Source organism: Aplysia californica, unplaced genomic scaffold (genome assembly GCF_000002075.1).
Source record: "Aplysia californica isolate F4 #8 unplaced genomic scaffold, AplCal3.0 scaffold00078, whole genome shotgun sequence".
NCBI classification, from domain to species: domain Eukaryota; kingdom Metazoa; phylum Mollusca; class Gastropoda; order Aplysiida; family Aplysiidae; genus Aplysia; species Aplysia californica.
Window position 1 is genome coordinate 243,792 of NW_004797348.1, and position 22,706 is coordinate 266,497.

Here is a 22,706-nt window from a genome sequence, read left to right on the forward strand (position 1 = left end):
GTAGTGTCACCATCATAACGACTTCTTTCTTCTGACTTTCAACTTAACAACACTGGAACAAGGTCTTCTTTTCTCTCGGGTGTTAATTTTTGAACGCTCTTGAAGCATCTTAAAATTTTCTCTAAACGTTGGGATTTTTTACGCCCCCATCGACACACCTCATTCTACTTCTTTCCAGTGTTGTTCTTGTCTTAGTTCCCAGTTTATGAAAAGTAGTATCACCATCATAGCGACTTCTTTCTCCTGACATTCAACTTTACAGCAGAGACACAGGGTCTTCTTTTCTCTCGAATTTATTATATTATTATGAAGATTGAGTTTTAAATGCTTTTGAAGCATCTTAAATTTTCTTTAATTGTATGAGTTTTTACGCCACCACGAGACAATTCAGATCATTTAGGGTATCCGATCCTTCCAGGGTTGACAGGGATACAACATCCCAACAGATTGACCTGAACACTCGATACATGTCTCCCCACTTGGGAATAGAACACCGCTACCCTGCACTCGAAGTGCTTAATCGCTATAAAACAGATGTCGGTTGTCTCTGTAGTTCTCAAAATATAGTGTCACCATCATGGGGATTTATTTCTCCTAACATTCAAACTAACGACACAGATACGGGTTGTTCTCTTCTTTCTAATTTGCTGCAGTGTGTGTGGTAAGCTTCGTGTGCTCTTGTAAAATACAAAGAAAAGAAACAGGGGGAGATAAGGACGACAGATGTTTGAAAGGAAAGGAGCAAACCTCACCCACAAAGAAAAGGAGGAGCATAACTATAAGGACGATATAATGTATGCTAGGAAAGAAGAAGCAAACCACACCCGCTCTCTAAAGAATATCTTTAAAAAAAAACAATACGAAAAACAATATGGGCCAACAACCAACTTTTAATTTAATTTGGAATGTTAACAATAACTGGCAGTATGCTTATTGTGAAGATTATACATTGAATTAGCAATTAATACGATTGAACCAATATTGTTTTATTCAAAACAAAACAAAAAATAATCATTGCATTTACTTATGTACATATACTATAATCTAAACCAGTGCTTGTCATCAACCTTTTTACAGCCAGCGCTGCACCCACTCTTGCTAGTCTTGCCACCTCTGGGAGATGGACAAACCGATCGCCCGATTTGCGGCCTGAAACCAAACCCATTTGTTTTTTATATTACTATACGGGGCGCCCATGGGGGGGATCGGGTCGGGTCGGGTCACTAGACAGATTGAGGGTGCAAAGCAGCTATCGTGGCACAAGCCGATAGCGCCTGACTTGTCGCCTAAAAAACAAATGCGACCCGACCCGATCCCATCCCCAATGGGCAGCCCGTATGCTGCGAGTCGGGCGGTCGGTTTGTGACACGATGGTCACTTTGAGCCCTCAACCTGGCTAGCCCCGCCTATCAAACCGAGCCAATCGTGCTAATGGGCACCCCGTCCATATACCGGTACTTGCTTTTCCATACGGAATACAAAAATAACAACTGTCACTACGCGTAGGATCGCCACCATGACCCAGTAAATATTAGGGGGGAAAGGAACAAAAGGGAAACAAAACAAAAGAAAAACGCCGTGACCAAATTGATGAGCTAACATTAGTCATGGTTAGAATACAGTCTTGCAGTGACATTTGACGAGATTGCCCTGGCCTCAGGTCAATACGGCACGTGTACCTTCTAAATCCTAAACAATTTTTAACACAATTACGTTAATTTTTATTCTTCTATAGTGGATGAATTGGGGGGGGGGGGGGGGGGGGGGCATGCGTATCTTCTTTTTGTTGAAGCTTTGCGATTTAGTGCTCCGTTGTTAAAAAACAAAAAGGTCAATCAGAAGGCAGAGCATGATGTGGCCCAGTGGTGAGCGTGGCGGAAAGGGGAAAAAAGACACGGGGCCTACTCGCTGCCGTAGAAGTCACACCAAATCAAAGATAGATCTAGAGATCTACGTAGATGTTCATCATGCGTGCATTTCTTGTTCACGATTTGAGTTTAGAGAAGTTGCACTAAAGGGCAAAGAGACCCCCCCCCCTCCCCCCAACTACCCAACCAACTGCAGAAAGGGGGGGGGTAAATTGAAATAGCAGTTGCAGGGTTACTGGGTGTGACGTAGCTCTTCTGACAGTTCCAAATATGTCATGTGCTATCTGGTTTAGCACTACACTACCGAGGGTAAGGAAAAAGAAACAATGATTCCATATATTTCGTCTTAAAGAAGTCTTAGATCTTTAGTCATTTACCCTTTGAGAAGGAGAATAATAATTGTATCTCAATAAAAACAGAACATAAATCTACGTTGAGATTTAGCATTTTATTCCCCTGATAATAGTAATAAACGAGAGTGTTTCTTCTCTATTGTGTTCAAGATCAACACAAGAACTTCTATTATATAAATATATATTATTATGCAGTAGTGAGTATAAGCTTGAGCAACAAATAATATAAATAATATAGCAGACAGTTTTCTTTACTCCACATTTTCCCCCAACACATTGATCAGAACAAAACACAGCCCAGGAAAACCAAAAAGCACCAGAAGCAGATTATGATTTCAATCAATGTTTTACACACCTATCGAAACAACTTACATCATTTAGGAGGCAGGCTTCTTTGATAATGACTTCTGTTGCCTGCTCTGCATTAGGTAAGAATATATGTGATGTTAATGTAATGGTTGCATGCAGAAGGTACGAGTTCTATTTCAGCAAGGGGAAGTTCACTTCGAGAGTCTCTATCGGTTTCTTCTCGGACAGTGTGTGCATGTCACTCAGTGAAGTCCATGTTGGTCCTGACGAGCAGGGTCGAAGCAGCCTGCTTTCAAAATGATCTAAACAGTGTCCGTAATTTTTTTTCTTAAATCAAAGTGTTTTCAATGCCCCATCGACATTATTTATTTAAATAATTTAGGAGCCAGGTTTTGACCATGCCTATCAGGGCCAACACACAATCAGATTGATACAACATCCAAGCATGAAAGAGCAAGATACTCGTTTAAAATTCTCCCCACTTGTGAATCAAACTCGCGTCTCCTGCAGGCGAAGTCGAAGTGCCTAACTGTTATGCCACAGACACTGGTTTTTGTGTCCATGGAGGTGTGTAAAACATTTCCAATCAGTTTTAACAATTCGCAAACCTGGCAATACACTAAGACAAAAAATGACATTCAAAATCAAAACAAGACAACTTACAACTACACTAAACAAATCTTTTGCATGTTATCTCCTTTCTGAGAGCTGAAACACACAATGTGCACTCGAAGACAGTCAAATCTCCTTATCACCAACCTTGGGACGAGCATGAAGTTAACGATGTAGAGGAGCTGGTCTTTGTTAAATAGCACTGACTGCCTAAAGTCAAAGGAAATGATTGTGCTGTGCGATATGTGTTTGAAAAGTGTCTTTTTTTAAAGTAAATTACATGTATCTGTATTTAGAATTTTAAGTCCTCTCTCTCTCTCTCTCTGTTTGTTTGCCAAATAAACTCAAGGGTGGAGGTGGCTATTTAAATTTAGGATTCCAGATGTTGACCGTTTCTCTCCAGACAAGCTCAAATGCACCACTGGAAATTTTGGATAACCCTGTGACATGTTTCTCTGTTACTTCTTTGGACCTCCTGTTAAATACTGAGCTTCAACTGTTTAATTGTTCGAGGGTTGTTTCCGTTGACTCTATCCGTAAAAAAACCAAAAACGAAATAATCGAGCTGGTTCAAGTCAGGGGAATACGGCCACCATTCATTTGTGAACTTTCGGCTTACAAGGTGTTCCCCAAACTTTTCTTACAACCATGCCAGGACCACTCTTGATGTTTCAGGCATGGACCCACCCAGCTGGAACCAGTCCTTCTAAACAAAATAACCCCCCTCTCATACCCTCCCCAAACTTCTCCCAAACTTTGTCAGCATGGAGACATATATATCTATCTGATGTTGTGGTCACAGTATTTACAGTCCTCGTTCTGAAACCTGAACAGGCTGACCATACCGCTGAAGCTGAACACTTTCAAAAAGTTGTAACGTTTAGCATTTAACAAAAATGGGGTTGAAATTTTTTTAACTTTACATTTCTTGAACATGAGTCAATTTTCTTCACACTTCATACTGACAAACCAGACGTCTCTTTGATTGAATTTTAAATGCATGAAATATGAAGTTTTGTTGAGACTGTTGCAAAGGCTACCTAGTCATTGCCCCTTAGATGGGTCTTTTTTTTTCAGACACCCTATAGTATGTTTTACAAAGAGGCATTCCTTTTCGTGCATAGGCAAAATCTAGTGGTAAGAGGGACAAGGGATAAAATGGGAGGTGGTACAATGTATAACAAGGTTTGACAGTAACCAGTTTTGTAACATGTAGACCAAGGAGACCAAAGATATCCAAAATTGTTTAATATTAATGAAAAAAGAAGCATTATACACGTTAACTTTATTAAACATTTAGTTCCATGAGACACCACATGAAAGCAAATAATCAAATCACAGCAAAGAATAGATATTATATTGCATCTCATAGATAACTGGTAAGTGTACGGGTTGAACATCACTTTCAACACAGTAAGATATAGTCTAGCAAGCACATGTCGAAATCAGTGGGACACGGAAATCTTTTCATTTCAGATAAATTTCGCTAAGGATATGTTTTAAAAACAAAGAATACACACATACAGTCAAACCCTGTTGTACTGCCCCCATTACACCGCCAGCCCCACTTACCACCAATTTTGTCAATGTACGAAAAGGAATGCCTATAAACATAGTATTTGCGTCATTATACATGTACCGCCATCCACCAACTGTTGTATAGTCTCTATTAAACTAATATGAATTTGTCCTGTTATACCACCAGCGAATAGGCCACCAGAGGCACACACAACACATGGTGCGCAGCACTCACTCAGTGGCTGCTCGATAATCTCTTTTCCGCTCATTTCTCTGCGAGTCTGGCCTATTTCTAGCATTTGTCGCCAATTCGCTCATAATTTACGCTGAAATGCTATTATTTTTAGTCTTTGACCAATTTTCCTTTAAAAATTGGAATTAAATTTTAAAGTCATCTGGAGAAACTTCAAAAGAACTGCATCACATCGGCCTGTCGGCAAAATATATAGTATCAACAGATATCAGCCCAGTGACCAAAAGGCTGGTTGGTGAACGTAAGGCTTCTAATCCTGTGTCATGACTCACAATACTAACTTACTAAGTGACAGGTTTGAGGCCGCCCCAATACTAATGAATATTGGGTAGAAAAGGTGTGCATCTACAGGGCCCTTTACACACATAACGTAGCCTAGTTTCTGATCTGACAGAATTTTCAAATTGAATTTGTGTAAAGTTCAGCTGGAGCTGTACATGTAATTGGTTGCTACTCCTTTTTCCCTGTGCATGGCAACCACACAAGGCTGATCTATCATCTAGATGAGTCGAGACTGGCCACAATGTCTCTGATCTCCACCATTAGTAAAGATGGTTATCAGTGAAATCCTGCTGTACTGCCAACTTCATGCTCATCCAAGGTAGGCGGTATAGCCAGGTTTGACTGTGTATGAAAAAATTTGGAACCTGAAAATCTGTTCGCTGTGTGCGTATTCGCTACATGCTTGCCAGACAGTATTTAAGGGTCAGGCTCAAATTTAACATCCTTTTCTAAAAAAATCCAACCAAGTGGGCAGACACCCTTGAAAACTTCCAAGTCCATTGGGGACTTGAACAAGGGCCTTCAGCACTATAGCCCATCATGATACAGGGTGACCACATAAAATTCTAACTCTAATATTCAAATAAGTATTTACTTCAAAAATCTGGAATCATAAAATTCAACTCTGCAAACAAAAGTTTACTTAATTTAAGCAGACATTTTGAAAAAGTAACTTTAAAAAAAAAAAAAAGACCAGAAATGGACTTTATTGAAAAAATGGAAACATAAAAACTGAAGCCAAAAATGTATATCGTATCACAGGCTATTCAAAATGTTTTGACACTTTTGTATCAAAGTCAAAGTTTATTACGCTTACATTTGACGTCAAGGTTTGCATAAAAATCTTAATCAGAGTGTTATTTCAAACGGTAGTGCTCAACATGTTTATCCTTCAACCATGAACCAGCATGCATTCCTTTATGAAAGTTGTCAATCACTTAGTGCACACAAGTTCTGGTCAGTGTAGCGAATTTGATTAGCATTGTTCATTCTCAACTAATCAAGTGTTTGAGGGTGTTGCTGGTGACGTTGTCCTCAAAGAACCCGTATAAAACGAAAATTCAGTGTCACCCTGTACTAGATGAGCTAATAGTAATATTAAACCAAATGCCTGACGAATGTTTTAAAAAAGGTGAAGCATGTCGAGCAAAGCCCTGATACAAAGTGTTACCTCATAATATTATAAACATAAGGTGTGATAACATACCTCAGATCTTAATGTAGCAAAACAGTAAGAAATTTAAAGAAAATTAAAAAGCTAAATTAGGAATATACAAAAGAATAAATATATAGAAGAAATCTATACATGTAGTAACTATCAAGTACATGCAGTATTTGTATGTATAGTTCCGACCAGCAGAACAGGAAAGGCTCATAGAGTAGCCTTCATACAAAATAGAAATTTGTAGAGATAGATATATGTAACAATCCCACAAAGATAAGTTTAAAAAATAACAATACATAGTACAGTGAGGCACAGATAACTCAAACACATTAACGGTTTGACAAATGAGTTCGACACACATATATAATTCGGATTAACCGCTGACGAAAAAGTTGAGAGATAACAAGTCAGGGAATTGCAAATTGCATGATGAGCTATCCGTGATTTTGAGTTTTGGGTGTTCCTGTTATCTGTGCCCAACTGTGTGTACAATTGTATATTGTTTAAAATACAAAAAAACGCAACTTCCAGCAATGTGCAGCTTGCCAGTGCATTCAGAAGAACTCATCATCCTGGAAAGGTTTATCTGGTAAGAAGGTGAAGAAAAATAGAAAACAAAAATGTTTAAAAAATGAGCAATATTAAAAGAATAACAAAACTTTGATGATTTACATTGTGTAGGTCTTAAAGGTTAAAATAAGATCACCTATCCATAACTGTTTACTCTTCTGAGAAAAAAAAAAAGAAATCAAGAGGAGTCAATTTAAACCAAATTGCAGGATTTTCACATTTTTTTTCGGTTTAGATGAGATAAGATAAGATTTTAATGATCTCCACAAAGAGAAATATACTGCGGCATCATGGTATATACACACACGCACACACATACACACACACACACGCATGCACGAATACATACACATGATTTTCTCAGAAAATATAGCCTCTAGTTAGCCTTTTTCTTTTTTACAATACAGTAAATAATATGTTCGTACTAGGACGGCTTATTGTCTGTACTGGTTCCACAGCATCTGTAAGCCTGGGTGACCTCGGCAATCTCACAATAAATTTCTAAAGCGAGAAAATTTTGGTCAGATTATCTTAAAAAAATTTTAATGGATTTCTTTGGTTTTACTAAGTCATCCCCATACTATTTAACAAATATATTCTTTTCCTCAAAATATACTTTGTTGCAATGAATGACACCTGACTTGGTGGAATCATCAGCAGATTTAAAAATAGTTTCTGTCCCAGATGTACAGACAGAGTTCATTGTGGTTTAGATATATTGATAAAATAGCGAAGAAGAAAAATCAGAGACTATTCTTTTTCGATTTACAGCCAAGTTTGGTTTGAGCAGACTCTATTATATTAAAGTATTAGTACAATGAGCGTTAAGCAGCGGAAACATATTGCAGGGTCAAAATATCTTGAAATTACAAGTGGCTTCTGAAGATACAACATGGTTGTAAGAGTGAAAGAGAGAGAGAGAGACAGAGAGAGAGAGAGAGAGAGAGAGAGAGAGAGAGAGACAGACAGACAGACAGACAGACAGACAGACAGACAGACAGACAGACAGACTGACAGACAGACAGAGAAAAGAAAGTAACCAATTTAATTCATAAACAACTCACCTGAAGAGGCATTTTGAGCTGATTTATCAAGACTGGCCTCTTTAGCGGACTGAAGTCTTCTGAATATAATACCAGCATGTCCCTCAGAACTTGAAGAACTGGCTGAATCTTTTACCCACTCTGTAAATAAAGAAAACAACAATAACAATAATAATAAAAATGATGATGATGAAAATGATAACAATAATAAAAATAATAACAACAATTATAATTGTCATTACAGTAAAATTAATCATCATTCTGCTGCTGCTGTACTGGTGATAATAATAATAATAATAAATTAGATATAAATTTCTAAAATGTAAACAACTTCTAGAGATCGCAGATCCAGGTACTTCACTTTTTATCTAAACAAGCTGATAGGTGTGACAAACCCAAAAACAATTTATATAATATTCCAAAATATTGTCAGCTATTTAGGGAAGAGATTAGAAATAATTCCCATTACCTAAAGCACATGCACTCCTTTGAAACAAAACAAACCCACCCACAAGCAAAGGGGCTATTCCACAGAAACTGACGGGACATCTGGACTATATTTTTATTACTATGATTCAAAATCAATAAATTTACTTTAACTTCAAAAGATTAAAACACTTGAAAGACACATTAAGAATTATATCAAATGCAGTCATTTGATAAGAAAAACACTTTATGCAAATCCTGTGATATGTTTAGTTTCAGTAACTGACAGGACAGGAAAAATACATGTACCTAACTTGTCCCGTCAGTTAGTGAAACTACACACGTCTCAAAATTCGCATAAAGTACTTTATTTTTCAAATGACTTATTTAATATGGTTGTTAATATGTCTTTCAAATGCTCTGATTATTTAAAGCGGAAATAAATAAATTGATATTGAATTACAGTGTTATGATGTTATCATTGTAAGAAAATATAGTTCAAATGTCCCGTCAGGTACTGTGGAATAGCCCAAAGTCAAATTTTACAGACTTTTATATACATGTAATAGTTCATCAACATTACATAACACAAAATATTGCATCAATAGAGACAGTCAACATGCAACTGCTAGTCACCACTGTGAAGGTTATGATTTTCGTCAGCTAAACTTATCTTGTCTTGCTCAAGGAAACACCCCAGTGACCACCCATTCATAATAAAATAGACTTTTACGAATCAAATTCATGCCTCTTACGAGAAACGGCAAGGACCTTCACCATCACATCACAGACGGTGGTACACATGAACTATGGTAATAACAAAAACCATCAATAAGCACATGGCATCAACACCCAAAGAAGGTATCATCTCAGTGGGAGATTTTTCAAATGTAACGTTACATATGACGTTCCCTATTCACCAAAATGTCATGTGCCCTACCCAAAAAGACAAGACAGTTCAATGGTGTTGGGCACAAACAAGACAAGACAGTTCAATGGTGTTGGGCACAAACAAGACAAGACAGTTCAATGGTGTTGGGCACAAACAAGCCAAGTTCAAGCAAGCAAATTTTTCAAGGGAAGCAAAAAATAGTATAAATGCAAATAATCAAACCTTAAGTCACCATGATTTGAACATGTGTTTAAAGGGATAGGAAGTGTTACTTAAGCTAGATATAGGTACACCTTATGCAGGATTTATTTAATACAGAAAAACAGTGTTGAAAAAATAACTCGGGACATCTAGGGTTTGGGACATTTTGTGCCCGAAACCATTGAATTGACCTTTTTTAAAGTCACATGTCACAAGCGTACATAAATGCAAAACTGAGCCATGGCTTGGAGATCCTGACTGCAATGATGAACATTATGTCAGACTTAAGATCATAACTTTATAAAAGGTGAACAACTTCTAGAGAGAAGGCTCTAGGCCCTTCACACTTTATGTTAACAAGCTGACAGGTGTGACAAACCCAATAACAATAATTATAATATTCTGAAATATTCTCAGCTTTTGGAGAAGAGGTTAGAGGGAATTCTCATTATGTAACCAGTGAGAATAAAATTTCTGTATGGGATGAAACTGTTTCTTAATAAATCTAATCAATACACAAAAAACTCAAATATTCGGAAAATAATAAAAAGACAATGACTCACAAGAGAAAATTATAATGGTTTAAGTAAAGAAGGCAAATGAGGAGGGGAAGATCAAGAAGAGGATGGGAATGAGGCAGCAGTAAACGGATTAAAGCATATAATATCACCAGAGTTAGGAGGCAGAAAATGGTAAAACACTGCTTGATCATCATGAATGAGACACCAAAACAGAGAAATGGAAAGACGATGACAGGGTGAAAAATCATGAAAAGGATTGAAAGACCGCTTTGCCTGGAAAGGCTGATCTGGCTCTTGCATTGTTCATGCAAAGACATTAATTGATTTAAAGAGTTACAAGAACATGCTTATCTCATAAACATTCTGCAAAGAAATAATTTTCTTGTACAAAAAAAAACAGTGATGCATTTTAGAAAGAATGAAAAGGGGGGCAATTTAAGTAGAGTCTGAATCCTTGTTACTGGAAAATGAAAAAAAAACATCCATGGGGAAAAAGTATTCACGGGCAAATGTAAAAAAAAAAAAGCAAAAAGGAGAAGCCAGTAAAATAAACAAAAGAAAACAACAAAAGAGGAGAAAAAAATTGTTTTTAAGAACGCCAAACACAATTGCAAAACAGTTCAAACAGAATGGCATTAAGATCATGCAGCACGGTTCGAAAACTGTGGAAGACATGAAAAATCAGCACCATAAAGCAGTGGACAAAAGAGAGATTTTAAAAAAGACAACCTTTGATGATCTGATTGCATTTGTCCCCCGATGTGATTGTTCTGATTTTAGCACTGAAATTTCAGAATTACGTAGTTGGTAACATGGTTGGGCCATGGAGTCGATGACTTTGTTTTGAATCCCTAAAAAAGCAGTCTTGAACTTGGGTCAATTGGGGAGTTTTCATGGCAAGGAATTTTGATCCGATCAGGGATGGATTTCAAATTCAGAGGTCCCACCTATTGTATATGTCCTTACAGTGTTGAAGAGTGCACTAAATCCATCCTCTTCCATACTCAAATTTCAAACATGGAAAGGTCACCTTTCCATGTCACTATCCCATAATAACGATGAAGCATCTCACATAAGTAAAAAACAAAACAAGCAAACTCTTCTTGTCTCTCTCCAAAACAAAGCCTGTGGAAGCAATGACTTCACAAACTATTAATAAATGCCAGGAAAAACTATCCCAAGTATTTTATTATTAACAGTGGAACCTGTTTAAATCGAAATTTAGGGACTGTCAGATTTTCTTCAGATTAGCCAGGTTTTTAGTTCAGAGGTTTCCCAAATAAAGGAAACATTGGGGATCTTCTTTTCTTTCGGTTTTCTGTTACTTTTTGGATCACCAATTTTCTGTTTAAGAGAACTCTGCTGTACTCCCTGTCATTTAAAACCCATTCAGTATTTGTATGACTGTATCATGGAAAAGTTGATATTAACACTTGTACCCACATGTTAGAGATTTCAGGAAAAAAATTTACTGCCAGAAGTGCCAGACGTCTAAACATCAATTTTATTTTATTGCTGAGAGAATCTCACTATCGCCTACTTATAGCAGCACGTGTTGTTCATAAGAACTTTTTTTGGGGGGTAAGTGTTTTACGGCGCTCGTAACTGCATACGGTCATATGAGCGTGCGGGACACATTAAACTTTTTCAGTTGGTAGGAAATTATGAATTTTGCTTGGGTGGTGGCCGAAGCCTACTCTTATTGACTTTAGACCACCAAGGGATCTTTAACGTGCGCAACTTGCACACAAGCCCTCCGAAATTTTTCGCCCTTGTCCGAGAAGGCTAGGTGTAGATCTTTCCTACCAGAAGATCAGGGGTGTGGCTGAAAGACAGCAGTAAGAAGGAGCCAAGGAGTAGCAGAAGAAAGGCTGCAGAAAGAGTCAGGAGCCCAGAAGAGGGGGCAAAGGAACTAGGACTTTGCAGTCATTGATGCATGTATTAAGTATTTTTTTTTAAACTTGGCAGCCAATCATAGACTTCAAAAGAAAAGGGAACTCACAATAAAATCTCAAGGAAAATAACAGAACGAGTAAACAATGCAAATATCTTGGCGGAAATTTCAGTGAAAAACAAGAATGGCAAACGCAAACATCAAGTGCACTCCCAAAAAAAATGAACAGCAGAATGCACAGAACAAGTTTCATCATGAAAACAGACTAACGTCTTCATTTACAAAGCATGTGTTGTCAGCAACATGACATGTTTGTCTGAGGTGGAAAAAAAAGAGGAAATGGAAAAAAGGAAGACCAAAGCAAGTTTGGGGAAAAAAGCATCTAGAATCTTGGATAGCAAACTTAATAATATTTATAGAATTTTGAAAAACCAAGCAAGGTGATAAGAATATTTGTCAGATATTAACAGACTTTACGCACCATTTTTTCCAACACATAAATTTTCCTGAACGTAGCAGGCAGGCAATCCATCTAGAAGCAAGCCGAGAGAGGTACAGGAAATCATTTTCACCTAATAGATAGCAACTCTCTGACTTCCATTTCTTGAATATATGTTCCGCACAATTTACCGATCGGAGCTTGCGCTGCGCGTTTTAACAATCGAGTAATTATTATTGTGCGGCAATCTTCTAAGATTGCGCTGTGTGTTTTAACGATTGTATAACTGTATCATTCTTGCAGGCTCTTCAGTTTCATACATTATTTTTAATTTCAATTTTATTTTCATATTTTTACATTTTTGAAAATATATGTGCATGTTCCTTGATGTGAGTAAAAGAATAACAATGGAAGTGAATTTAAAAAATAATTATTTAAAAATTAATAAATAAATTAAAACATACTTTGTGAATTTTGAGTTTGATACGTGGCATTGTATCATTCTTGTGAGCTATTCAAAATATAAAACATTAACACAATCTTCAGATTTCAGAGCAACGATATGATCATTGAAACGTGCGGTGCTAACTTAAGATTGCTGCACAATTATACGATAGTTTAAACGCGCGGAACATATAAATGCCATTTTTTTTGTTCATTAGTAGCAAGGTTATGTGGTTAGAAGTGGAAGAGGGAGTGAGTTAGTGACACAGATAGAAAAAGCACAAAATATATTGACAGAAAAAGAGAGAAGAGGTGGGGGGAGGGGGGAGATTGTGATGTTTTGATATGATACTACCAGAGAGAGAGACGAAGAGAGAGAGAGAAAGAGAATGAGACAGAGAGAGAGAGAGAGAGAGAGAGAGAGAGAGAGAGAGAGAGAGAGAGAGACTAGGGGGGAGGAGAACGAAGAGAGAGTCTTGGCACTATGATACGTGTACATATACATGTGTATTTGTGGGGAAGAAACTGTTGAAGTTGAAAGCACACGGCTAATTTTTTTCAGGTGGATGATCAATAAGTACATCTCATCATATCGCTACTGTACAATTATGAAACTTGAAAACTGTTAAAATTTGATGACTGCTACTTTTATCTGAGATCAAATTTTTGTTTGAACATTTAACAATTTTTTGTCACTTAAGATATGGCCACTTCACATTTTTCTTTGAAGTCTTTGCTCTTCATAAGTGTGCAAAACCTAAACTACGAGTTCAAGCTATCCACATTTTTCTTCTCTCTCTTTAGGAATGTGAATTATCTGGTGAAAAACAAACCTGCATCAACTCCTGCGTCAGGTTCAAACCCAGCACCATCTGAGCTGGTGCTCTGCGCAGAGACAAGTTTGCTTGCCCAGGAGCCGTAGCCGTTGTCTGTGGACGTGGTGTGACTCATCCGCCGACCAACCCCCAACTCGCCGTGATCTCCAACGTCTGCGCTTGTATCAGAGATGTGCCGAAGGAGCTCGTTTCGACGACTTTCTTCAGCCTGTGAAGTGAAAAAAATCTTGCTAGATAAGTGGGGGTAGATTGATTGGAAAAGTTCTTCATCCCCCCCCCAACCCTTCTTTTGACACAATGTAGATCAATAAGGACGTAGGTTGATCTGATCATACCAGTCTAACCACCTAAAAAATCCAGCATTAATTGATTGTATATATCACTAGCCGCGCGATTCAACTGTCTGAGTCCAAAATTTTCTAAATCACTTTTTGATTCCTTTATGTGGTTATACAGCTTTTGATACACCTTATCATAAAATCCCAAGTTTGAAAGATTACTGCTTAGTGTTTTAATCCTCCAATAAATCAATCGCCTACATCATACCTGCCCCCAATTTCCACGTGATTCAACCGCCCAAATGCCAGTTTTGCAGCCTGCAGCGAATGGGCGGTTGAATCACGTAGATTCAGTGGCGTGTTGAGGAATCTGAATCTGTCGCTTAGGCAGTGCAATCCACACAACTGTGGCCTTTGTCAAAACAGACAGGAGGGCAACATCAAAACAAAAACTGTCTTTGTGAACTTCGACTCAGGTCAAACCCTATTGATAGCCAAAAGATTTGATCAAGGCAGTTTGCGTAATCTACGCCTAGGTTTGGTAGAGTAGTTGAGAATGGGCAAGATGACATCATAGAATATGTTAATACTGACTCGAACAAGTCGGTAAATTGTGGCAAAAGCTGCTGACCAATGAGTTTTTAAAAAGCCTATGATTGACAGCTAGCTTAGGCTTATTTTACATTCAATATAAACACTGGTAGACATTTTTATCGCAACTTTTCGTGTTTCTTGATTTACTTTAAGTGTGCGCTCTTAACTGTGTGTCTTGTATCATTTTTGAATCATTGATCAGTTGACCAGTGCTGGGTAGATACTTAATTTGTCTCTTGAAAAAGAGCAACTCATAAGCACATTCGCACCGAAAATGCTCTCTTCAACAAACCTTCAGCTTCAACTCTTCAGCTCCACACTTCCATTTGAAACAAATCTTCGGTAACATCTACCGGTACACAAGACAATGAGTTTGAATACAACTGCCCTCACACAGTGGTTACTTGTGAGTGTTGCAAAGAGAGTTTACATGACTTGGAGACCAGAGCTCCACAGTTACCACAGAGCAGAAGAGGAAAAGCAATTTTGTGATAACTAATTCTTTGATAAACTTGACATATTGCTTTCCCTTTACTGCAGACAGAATATAGGCAAAGTCCACCTTGAATCACATTTTAAAGCCTTGGAGGACTTTAGAGGGAGTATCAAAGACACAAAACCCAGTGGATGGGACTAGATAGAGTGTTGTGTGCATGGACTTGGAAGAGGATTTGTTAATACAGCATTGAAAGTATCTGCTGCACTATATCATAACAGGTTAAAATTAGCTGTCTATTTTTTTTTTACGTTGGGATGCATGGTCTTTTTTTTACCAACTCCACGAGGCCAAAAACAGTTCAGCACCAGAAGACCCAACCACGATATGTTTGGATCGCCTGAAAATTCAGCAATCAAAAAGTAAACACCTTCGGGAACTCAAAAGCGTGATTCTTTCTATGATAATCTCAGAAACAAGGAGTCAAAGCACCAAGATAGTTTATTACGTTAACAACAGGAACATACATTTTCTTTCTTGTTTGTAAAATATACTTAGACATTTCCTACTTCTACAGTATGTTTTTGATCGGGTCAGGGGAAGTGCTGAGTTGAAAAAAAAAGACTAAGTACCTTTAAAATAAAATGTTTACATCAAAGATCCGAGAAAGAATGTCTTTAAAACTCATTTCGCCCTTTAAAACATTAATATCTTAAGAATTAACTTATAAAAGACAATGAAAGTAAGGAAGGATAAAAAATTAATTTCAAATTACATGCATGTACTTTCTGTTTTCAACCACTAAACTTTAACTATCTTTCTAACTTAAAATACTTCTCGCTTCATTTTTTATTATGTTTGCGAGTGGCGTTAATTAACATGATTCAAACGCCAAGACGCCGTCATACTGTCAGTTAGGCGGTTGAATCACGCAGATTTTGGTATTCTAAACCACCTATGTCCAGTAACTTACATAAGAAAGCATTTTCTTTTTTAAGTTCATAAAAGACCATCGTCCTTCAAAATTTTATATTATATATCTGAATTTCAAATTCATAGGTACGACCATAAAAAAATAAAACAGTTTTTTGCTTCTCCTGTAAAATATGTCTCTTGGCACTTAGATGGTTCGGAGCACCAGGGAACAGCGACTCTGTTTTTAAAAAAAGGGAGAAAATCTGTCCAGGGAACAGCGACTGCGCTAAGGGAATATCTCGTCGTAGTGGTATTGAAGGTATCGATGCGGCCCCCCGACAGTAAAAATGTTTTTATAAACTAAATGCTGCGTTCTATAGTAAAAACGATATCAATTCGGTACCAGCGTATCAAAATAAACAAAATGGCTCGCAAGTGACTCTTTTTCCTGTTGTATTTAGAAGATCGGAAAAAAAAAGTATTTTATCAAGATTGCATAATGAATGTACTTGTTTCTTATCCCAACCAGGAAGAACAACTGTCAATTTTAACTAATCTCGTTATAGACCCTTACAGTCAGAATTGGAAGAGGCTAGCTGTAATGCAGAATCCCTTTGAAGTTTGCCACTGTCCAGGATTAAACTTTCGTTTGCAGAATTTTAGAAGTAATTATCGCCGCTAAAAACTGATTTCATTTTCAGAATCAGCATAAGCAAAGCAGCTTGCGTGGAACTTGATTTGATGCCATATATCTAAACTTTAGCAAACTTTGTCTTTGAAAGGTCCATTTTGAATTTGAAATCATGTATCCAGGTCACCCAGTGCATTGTGTATTTGATGTCACAGCTGCTAGGCCTTCACATTGCACTGTTGCTGACCGTGTATAGCCTTTGGCGACTTGGTCGAAAGACACTGTTATTCTGTTTATTGAGATATAGTGACCTACAGATTCTAAAGAATGTTTGAGGACATCATTTTGCAAACAGTTAGGTTTAATCAAGATAGAAATAAAAACTTTGTGATTAAAAACAGAACAAAAAAAAACAACCCCTAAACATACACACACACACCAAAACAAAACCAATTTTAAAAATCTCATAACAACAGTGTGAGAGAACAAACTTCGCTTTTAAAGCCAGTCTTTTGTCTAAGTAGGCCCTTTTTTAAAACCTGAAAATCAAGACAAAATGTCACATAATATATGGTCAAGCTGTATTCGATACTGTAGGCGATAACACCAAGATAAACTGTAACAAAGAAATATAGTAAAATACAAGTCGCTGTTCCCAGTTGTTGTTCCCTGGTAAAATGTCGGCAGTAGTTACTGTACCCTGGTGCAGCCAGATGGTTGAATCACGCGCCTAGCGATATATATATTTGGGAATATTACATTTGTATGTTTAGGGTGAGTCAAAATTATGTTGACGCCAGTATGGGAGAAACCATTTATAATCTACTGAATAGTCTCATCCTGGTCATCAGCACGATCAATACACAAAAACCAGCGATCAACAGTACAATTTAGATCCTTGGAACACATTTTTTGAGGAATTTTTTATTTTTAGATTTCTGTGTCAGAGTCCATTCCATACTTGTGTAAATATAATTTTGACTCACCCTGTACATTAGATTTTAAATATTTTACATCCCCATTGACACACTTTATAAAATTCAGGAGGCGGGCTGCTTTGACCTAGAAAGTGAAGGCTACCCAGGTTAAGAAAGATACAGTATCCAAGCAGAAAGACTGAGACACTTGATTAATCAAATACTTTTGTACCCACAAATCAAACTCACTTCTTTTGCATCCAACAGCTATGAGCCTAACCATGACACTACTGACCCACCTCCCCCAAACTTTATCTCACCTCCAGCATCCTCTGCACCTTCTGCAAGCTGAGGGCTACTTCTTCCTGGCTGTGGCTTTCTTGTTCTGCTTCACTGACCAGCCTAAGATTTGTCAGCGGGGTAAAGAAAGAACACCAGACTTAAAGCTAATACATGATCCTCTGTCAGTTTGCAATTTCCTTTGAAAACTGATAATACAATCAAGTAAACACGAAAAACTGACGAAGCTATGTTCATAAAACAGAAGAGTTAGAAAAGGAGGAGATGGGGGGTTTAGAAAGGAGAGAGGTTAAGAAGGAATAACACATTTTTTTCAATAACCCTACATTTTCTGTCAATTCGTAATTTCCTTTGTAAAATGAGAATATAATAATGTAGATTAAGATAAATATAATAAAAACATTGAACACTAACAAAGCTACGGTAATGAAGCAAAAGAGTATGAAAACTCTGATACTGAGTATGGATTATATTCGGGAAGCAAATAGGGATGAACAAATCTTATGTATTTCTGAATCACTAATTATTGATATGGTAAATTTACATCTCACTATCAAGATTATCTTTCAGTACAAATGCCAGTTTGAGGGGAAAATATAAGTCTTTTAAAATTCAAATATACATCTGCAATTACCTACAGATCATACTCAAATTTCCCACAGGAAAGAAAAAACAGGCAGGATAGCAGAGAACATGATCATGTCACATGACAGATAGGCCTGGAGAACCCTGAGACAACACCTAATAACAATCATGAAATGCGTTCCTTCGTCAGTGAAAAGAAAATATGGTCGTATTAAGTTTCGTACCTGTCAATGTCCTCTTCAGGAATGCCTAGGTGCTGCGGACTACGGCTCTGAACATCTTTGCCACTGTCACGAAAATCCTTGGGCACTGAGTCTAATGACTGGCCATCTCCTCTTGCAAAACTCTCTCGTCTCACATCATCGTCCAGGTTCATGGCACCAGCTTCATTAGACTTAGCTTCCACTGCGTGCAGACATGACTGAACTACAAACTCATTCACGTGCTCAGATTTTGCGTCTTGTCGGCTGTCAGATCCAAAGCTTTGTTCTCTAGAACCTTCTAGTCTCTGAAAAGCTGAATAGTCTGGATTATCACCAAACTTTTGAGTTCGGCGAAACTCCTCTGGAGGATCTCTTTCCTCATCTTCATACTTAGAGTAAGGGTATTCGTTTGATGCAAAATCTTCGTGCAGATTTTTCAAAATGTCCAGTTCTTCCAAGGCCTGAAGTGTCTGGTACTCTGCGTCAATTTCAATTTCTCTGAGCAACTCCAAAGTGAGAGGGTGTTGGCCTGAAGAAGTAAGATCTCTCATAGATGATGCTGGACGTAGAAAAGACGGAGAGATGAAGTTACGGTTTGAGAAAACATTTAAACTCGAGGGTCTTGACGGGTTAGTCCTTCTTAGTTGTTGCGAGTAATTGTCCCGAAAGTCTGGCGGTTGTGAATATTTGTCAAGTGGACTCTGTGACATATGGTCACTTTGGGGACTCTCTTCATATCTTGGTCTTGAGAGGTCAAAATGAGACCTGGAGTCTTCTAGTGCATTGATGGAATTTGAGGAAAATGAAAGTTTCTTAGAAGCAACATCCATGGTCATTTCATTCTGAGGCCATTGATATTGAGAATCATTCTTCAGAAGAGGTGCTGACGACGCATTCGATAGGTCAAAGCTGCTGCTCTGAGGATGGGAGCTTGAAGGGAGCACTTCCTCTTTACTGTGAATGAGAACATTTGGTTTATTGTACACGGGGTGAATTTTTAACTCTGACTTGTATCTCCCCTTTTCTAAGCCTGTAGAATGATGAGAAAAATACTTATCACTGGATGAAGGTTCAACAGGATTTTCAGAATGCCCTATGAGAGAATTCAGCTCCTCCATTGACTTGGCTAAATTCTTTTTCATTCGTTGTACTGTTTCAACAGGTCTCTCTGTTTTCTCCATCTGAGAAAATGACCTTGTATTAGAGTCAATTGAGTCTTGATTTGGAAATGTTTGTAGTTCTCTAGGCCGCAAGTCCATGGTAGAATGAGAAAGATTAGATTTGAACTTGTCTTTATTCTCAACATTTCGGTCATTGGGGCTGTCTATGGACAAGAGATAGCAAACTTGTTGCAGTTTTTCTACGTTTGATACACTACTGGAAGAAATTTCCCTGATCTTTTTTATAACTTTGTCGTACGGATCCAGAGCATCTGTTGCATCGATACCGGATTCCGTCTCTGTATCGGGATGATTGATGCTCATCATATGGGCAGCTGTGTGCGCTCCTGGAACGGTAGAGGGAGAACCCATGTTAAAATTGAATACCGAACCAGATGACAGTTTGTCTTTTGGGGTGAATGTAAGCCGCACAAACCTCTCGTCCGAGTCCATATCAAGAGACGACGGATTCTCTGAGTGACCGGTTCTGTAATGAGTGTCTTTCATGGAGGACGCTGAAGGATCTGCTTGAGCAAACCTCCTTAAACTACGTTCGCTCATCATTTCATCAGTTCTGCCATCATCAGTATGTATTTCCCTACCACCTACATCCCTGTCTCTGCCAAAGGATGATGTATGCAACGATGTAGAAGTATCGCCTCTGGAGGGATGCTTGGAATGACCCAACATCTCTGATGGATCAGAGAAAGCTTGCTCATCGTTCAGGGCCGCTCGTGGAATGCGAGAAGAATGCAGGCCTGACCTCAGTGACCGTTCTCCTCTTCGAACTTTTCTGGCATACGATCTGTCTTGGGGGACTCTAAGGCCACCATCAGAGTGAATGGCTCCTTGCTGCATCCCACTTACAGCTCTTTCATAATCGAACACACTCCCATCCGTACTTGAGCTGTTAAAATTAAACTCAACACTTTTTGCCCTCAACATTCCACGGTTCGGATTCCTCTTTTGTAGTATTTTATCGTGTACTTTAAACGAATCCCCTGTGGGGTCGGTGCTCGTTGTGTTTCCGGTTCCTAAAGAACTCGACTTCAAACTTCCTTGCCCCTGACTCTGCTGGGCTTCATAATCAAATGAACCTGCTTTCGTTTTCTCAGGAAATTTATCCAACAGTCCCGCCACCTCATCTCTCTGAGCCCCTGAAACTCTTCTAGGATTGGGACCTGTTGCAGAGTGTTCAAACTTTGTCTGATCTTTTCCATTTCCCGACACGAAGACCCTGGAGTTGTCTTGGGGAGGTGAGTCCACAAGATGTTGTTGGTGGGCATGATGACCACGTCCTGAAGGAAACTTGTCCTGCTGGGGCTGCTTGAACAACTCTGACTTCCAGCTCATCACAGCAGTGACCAGACGGAGCGGCAAACGTGAACTGGACAACACTCGTTGTAGTAGCCTCAGTCTGGAAGAAGCAGAAAACAGAAGCAACAGTTTATAAAAAACATACATCTCATTGAAATTATACTCACTTTTTTTTTCTTTTACAATAACTTGTTTGGCTGAAAGTAAAACATGCTAAAACAGTCTAAATAGCTGAGAATCCCCCCGCCCCCAACCCTTTCCAGTGAAGAACCCATAACAAGGTCAGTCTGACTATGATATTGTTTATTAGGAGGCTTTGTTATTCAACAAGTGATAAATAGAATCCTGACAAAATGAATAACTGTGTCTATTCAGATCTCAATAATTTAAAAGTGGGGTTTCTGATTAAACTTCTCCCTGGGCATTGAAGAAAAGTTCTCAATGAAATGTACACAGCGTCACTTTTCGTCCGATTCTGTTACTTTTAGTTAGGGTGACTCAGCAGCCCACCGGGGCTCCCCAACTCCGGGTCACGGGGTAAATAAGTCCTGAAGTGACTTTGCCGGTGTCGGTTAAGAAGTTCACATTTTTGTGTACGTTTGATACGATATAACTTCTTCCCCATCCCACACAGCAAACCATTACACTGATGTACTAAAAGCTCAATGTCTGGAGATTTATTCTGTGTTAGAACGGTTAATTTCAGTGCATCAGTTTAAGTTCTAGACAAGCGTTCGTAGAGTACCCAATTTGTCCTATTTTAGTAACAAACGTATGAATAAATTATTGTTTATTTAAAAACGGCACGACAGATCTCTCCAAAATCTGTATTAAACAGACTACGAATATCACGTCTTTTATCCTCATTCATGAGAAATTTTTAATCTGCGCAAGAAGTAATAGTCAAGTTATAAGAGAAGAAAGATGCAAATCTGCATTTTTTAACTACAGACACTCAGCATTAGCTCTTGTTTTACCATTAAAAAAGAGAAAGTAACTCTGCGTTTGTTCATGAATCATGCTGTGTCTGTGGCAGCAAGCATACAACTAAGAAAGATATATTATGCGATTTTTTAAAAACACAATACTGTGTAAATGCATGGTTAGAGATAAACTTCTTGTAAGGAATAAAAATAAAGTCACTTAACACATTCCTTCTTAGTTTATTTTGTGTCGGAAATATGTGCTGACACTTATAATGAATGTAAAGAAATCAGAACATTGTCAGCTATTGCAAAAGGTCACATAAACGAAAACAAAAGCTGGAAAAGTCTGGAGCTGATTCAGTGTCACTGGAAAGCTAGAAATTATTCTTATAACCCAATTACGAGAAGTCACCCATTTTATTCAGTCAACTTACAAAACCTAGACTTAACGTTTTTTTTTAAAAACAGGAATTTCTGGAGTGTAACAGATACTGTACCTGTATTACATTGTAGATGTATTCTGGCACTAAAATCGATTTGTACTTTTTCACAGAGAGACTTCAGGGTAATATATCAGAGAAAATATGCGAATGTTCACGATTATATTAGAGACGTAAAGTTGTACATACATGTATATTTAGAGGGATTACTTCATTGCGAATTGTGCGCAAGATGGTCAAAATTGCAAAATCACAGCTTTCTATTATATGCGCAGATACCATTTTTTCTAAGTATCACCATCAATGTTTATGTCATTCATGTTCCAAATGTTCGACAGTTTTTGTTGTGCCAGTTCTTTTTTATATTGATTTTTTTTC

At 38.0% G+C, this 22,706-nt stretch overlaps 1 protein-coding gene across 2 annotated transcripts; it reads right to left on the reverse strand.

Moving 5' to 3' along the window:
- Positions 1-4,379: 4,379 nt before the first annotated feature.
- LOC118477387 lies at positions 4,380-21,954 on the reverse strand. 2 transcript variants are annotated; one of them, XM_035968717.1, is made up of 6 exons: positions 18,507-21,954; positions 17,718-17,799; positions 13,624-13,834; positions 12,389-12,439; positions 7,995-8,114; positions 4,380-6,946 (listed from the first exon to the last, which is right to left on the reverse strand). In XM_035968717.1, exons 1-6 carry the CDS (start codon positions 21,107-21,109, stop codon positions 6,915-6,917), a joined length of 3,099 nt encoding a protein of 1,032 aa, XP_035824610.1. In that variant the 5' UTR covers positions 21,110-21,954; the 3' UTR covers positions 4,380-6,914. The 2 variants fall into 2 exon arrangements, with proteins under 2 accessions (XP_035824610.1, XP_035824611.1); XM_035968718.1 differs by lacking the exon at positions 12,389-12,439.
- Positions 21,955-22,706: the final 752 nt, after the last annotated feature.